General features: G+C 32.3%; 1 protein-coding gene across 1 annotated transcript in view; it reads left to right on the top strand.

Annotated features, from left to right (window-relative positions):
- The first annotated feature begins 1,540 nt into the window (after nt 1–1,540).
- Nucleotides 1,541–3,347, top strand: part of LOC128223684 (neurogenic locus Notch protein-like) — a 51,541-nt gene continuing 49,734 nt past the window's right edge. Inside the window, exon 1 of the mRNA XM_052932989.1 lies at nt 1,541–1,675. Within this exon, the coding sequence (XP_052788949.1) occupies nt 1,612–1,675 (64 nt within the window). The 5' untranslated portion in view covers nt 1,541–1,611. The remainder of the gene's footprint in view (nt 1,676–3,347) is intronic.

Genomic DNA, 3,347 nt, shown 5'->3' with positions numbered 1-3,347 from the left:
TTTGTAGATATATGCTTGATCAACAATGGCGAAGTAAAACGTTATTTTATTATTTATAACATAACCTTTTCAGGATACAACATATATTTTTAACCAATGAAATTGCAGATAGGCAGGCACTAAGTACGATACTTCATCATGAAGAATTTCAACTTTTGTGGGAGTTTATAGGTCCGGCCACTGCCACTCCTCCGATACACATACCCTGCTTCAGATTTTGCGTTGACTATGCGTCAGCCAATGATACGTAATAATGCACTGCTGAAAATCTATCCAATGTATGATAAACCTCCTAGCATTTTTATGAAACCCCCGAAGAATACGTTAATTCTGTTCAAATTGGTTTTTATGTTACACATTAAATGTTTTATTGTCAATTTTAAGAGATTCACCGAAACGGCCAGTTTATTGTTCAAGTATCAAGTTTTAGCTTATATTTCATTTTATTATCGTACTGCATTCAGGTTTCAGGTATTTATTATTTAATGTTTTAGTTTATACAGTATTTTTAAGAAGGCAGGTCTGTTTGATTACTATTCTATGTATTTTCAATCAACAAATATCAAATGTTGCTTTGTACAATCAAATTTTCTTTCTATTAATGGTTGAAAACAGAAATACAAAATCAGAATCTTCGTTCAATTATATATAGAAATCCCAAGACACGTAATGTTTATATAAACTGTTGTCTCTAAACTTTTTAATTAGACAGCGCTACGCTCACTATATATATTTATCTATATATCTACATATCTACATTTATACATATACTGCTTAAAGCTGCTCTCTCACAGATTGAATGCTTTGACAACATTTTTTATTGTTTGTCTTGAAACAAGCCAATTTATGCGAAAATGCATGACAACCAGTTATATAAGACTGCTGGCAAATAATTAGACCGCAGATTTTTATATTTAAGTTCAAAAATTGATGTTTTATGCATTTTTTAAACCGTTGGTAGCGGTTTAAGCCATAAAACATTAACTTTCGAACGGAAATATGTAAATATGCGATCTGATCTTTTGTCAGCAATCTTTTATCATTGATTTGCAAAAATTTACGCCAAAATTTGCTCATTCCAAGAAATAAAAAAAAAAAGTTGTAAAAATGGTAAATCTGTGAGAGTGCAGCTTTAAAGGTTATTTGAACTCTATGAATAAAATTCCGATTGCCTTTTCGTTCGACATAAATTAATAGATGTTAAACGGAAATACGTCTATTGTCATAATCCAGTATATCCATGTTCTGCGTATTTTCGGGAAAACATTTTTCCGATTTGTCAAAAAAGGTCAAAATTGATGTTGAAAATGTGAAACAAATACAACCCAAACGATAAATATGAAAGCAGTTGTGCTACTGTGCTTTTAGCCGAGGACCAAAAAAATGCTATTAGACACGAGTAATTGATGGCTATCTAAGTGACATTTTTCACTGGGGATTGTTATCAGATAATCTATGTTTTAGCATATCATTCCATCATATTATGTAAGATTACGCAAGCGTTGCGTTTCAACCAAAACATATTTTGTCATAAAACCAATCAGATTCCAAATGTTAACATCTCTTCCGCTTTGTACCAAATGCAGATGAGGAAAGATTCAGTCTGACAAGATGAACCAGAAAGCTCTGTTCGCGTTTTTCGTTTGGTATCTGTATGGATATGTTAAAACAAACGGTATGATTATTTGTTGTTGTTTTATTGACATCAAATGTTAAGTTTATACTAGTGCTATTAAATATAAATCTTTTCATTTAAGGAATGAATTGCGAGATTGGTGAAGTTCATATCAACGATAATTACACCAATCACGTAATTCATTACTTATATTTAAACCAAAAAAGAATTTATTTTTTTCAGATTTTTAAAAAATATATTTTATTTCTTCATAAAACCTGCCAGTATAATTGTTTTACCCATTCTGTAATTATAACCACCGACCGTAACCGGACACAGTTTTCAACATGACGTCAAAATAACGTGAAAAAAATGAATTCCGTTCGAAGGCCGTTCATTTAATGAATGGATGTTGAGGTGTACATAGTTCACATTGACAACTTTTTCTTGATACTGATAAACGTTAACCGACTTCATGTTGTCTGTCTGCCCAGAATCTCGTTAAATAAACCAATGAGCCCGATTAATAAAAAATTAAAAATGGCTGAACGCTAATAAAACGCCAAACATTCCATTCGACAAAATATCACATCGAACTCTTAGAAATGGTTAACGGTTATTACGGCAAAATAACAAGCTTTACTAATACAATGGAAGCTACAGGGAAAATCCTCGTTAGAGGACACGGTTAAAGACAAAAACACAGAACGTGAGACATATGCTTTGAAATTGGACCCTATTAAGATTAGGATTGTTCACGAGTCGACAAATAATTCATAATTTCATTCAACAAATAATATCATTGGCGAGCTTTCTAATATATTTCCTGAATGAGTTGAATAAATGTGTGTATTATATAATGAAGAGTATCAAATTCGATTTATCACATGCTTTTGTCCGGTTAAAAATAGCAAAAAAAAGACCAATTTGTTTCACTAATTTTGGGCTAATAATACGCCGGATACAAATTCACAAAACAATTCTGTTGTCCGCGCTTCATTCATTGCAGAACTTAGTAGAATAATGTTAAACCAAAAAAATATTCCGACCATTTCTATTCGGTTTAAAAGTAGGAAAAATATTGTGATGACACTTATGGCCGTCCGTCGAAACCACTTTGCATAAATGCATGTGCATTTTATGTAGATGATTGCGGATGTTTATTTAACACCTGGGAATTTTTTATTCATTCTGCATTAAATTGACCTACATTTTTGGTAGATGATGATTGCCGATAAACTGTTTCGCAAATAGCTTACAGTCTAGGCGTTTCAGAATTGAAAGTCATATTCTGACTGATTGTTTGAAAGAAAGTTATTGCTTTGCTAAATGGAACCCCCACTTGTTGGCACCAGACCGTTTCGATTGTGCTTTTTTTTTAAATAATTAAATATTAAAATTTTAAACCTGGCCTATATCTGAGATGCTCACTGGGGATTATTCACATTATTTTGAACCCCAGCGACGCATAAATAACAAAATATGGCAAAGAAAGAAATCAGACAAAGCCTGTCATTGCAAAGGGTACGAGAAGCGCCAAGAAGGCTTTATATGCCATTTTCCTCAATTCTAGTTGCTCTTTTGTACAAACTCCTTGATAAGCGAGTAGAAACCTCACACAGAAGTTTTACAAAAAAAAGTACACCTGTCTGCAAAATATATCAAAATAAACGCCAAAGTAAAGGTTTCAAAGGCATACAGCTTATTTATGACAATGCTTCAGCCCAAAAAG

This window comes from Mya arenaria, chromosome 17 (assembly GCF_026914265.1).
Source record: "Mya arenaria isolate MELC-2E11 chromosome 17, ASM2691426v1".
In the NCBI taxonomy this organism is placed as follows: Eukaryota; Metazoa; Mollusca; class Bivalvia; order Myida; family Myidae; genus Mya; species Mya arenaria.
This window is presented reverse-complemented; position numbering and strand designations above follow the sequence as displayed.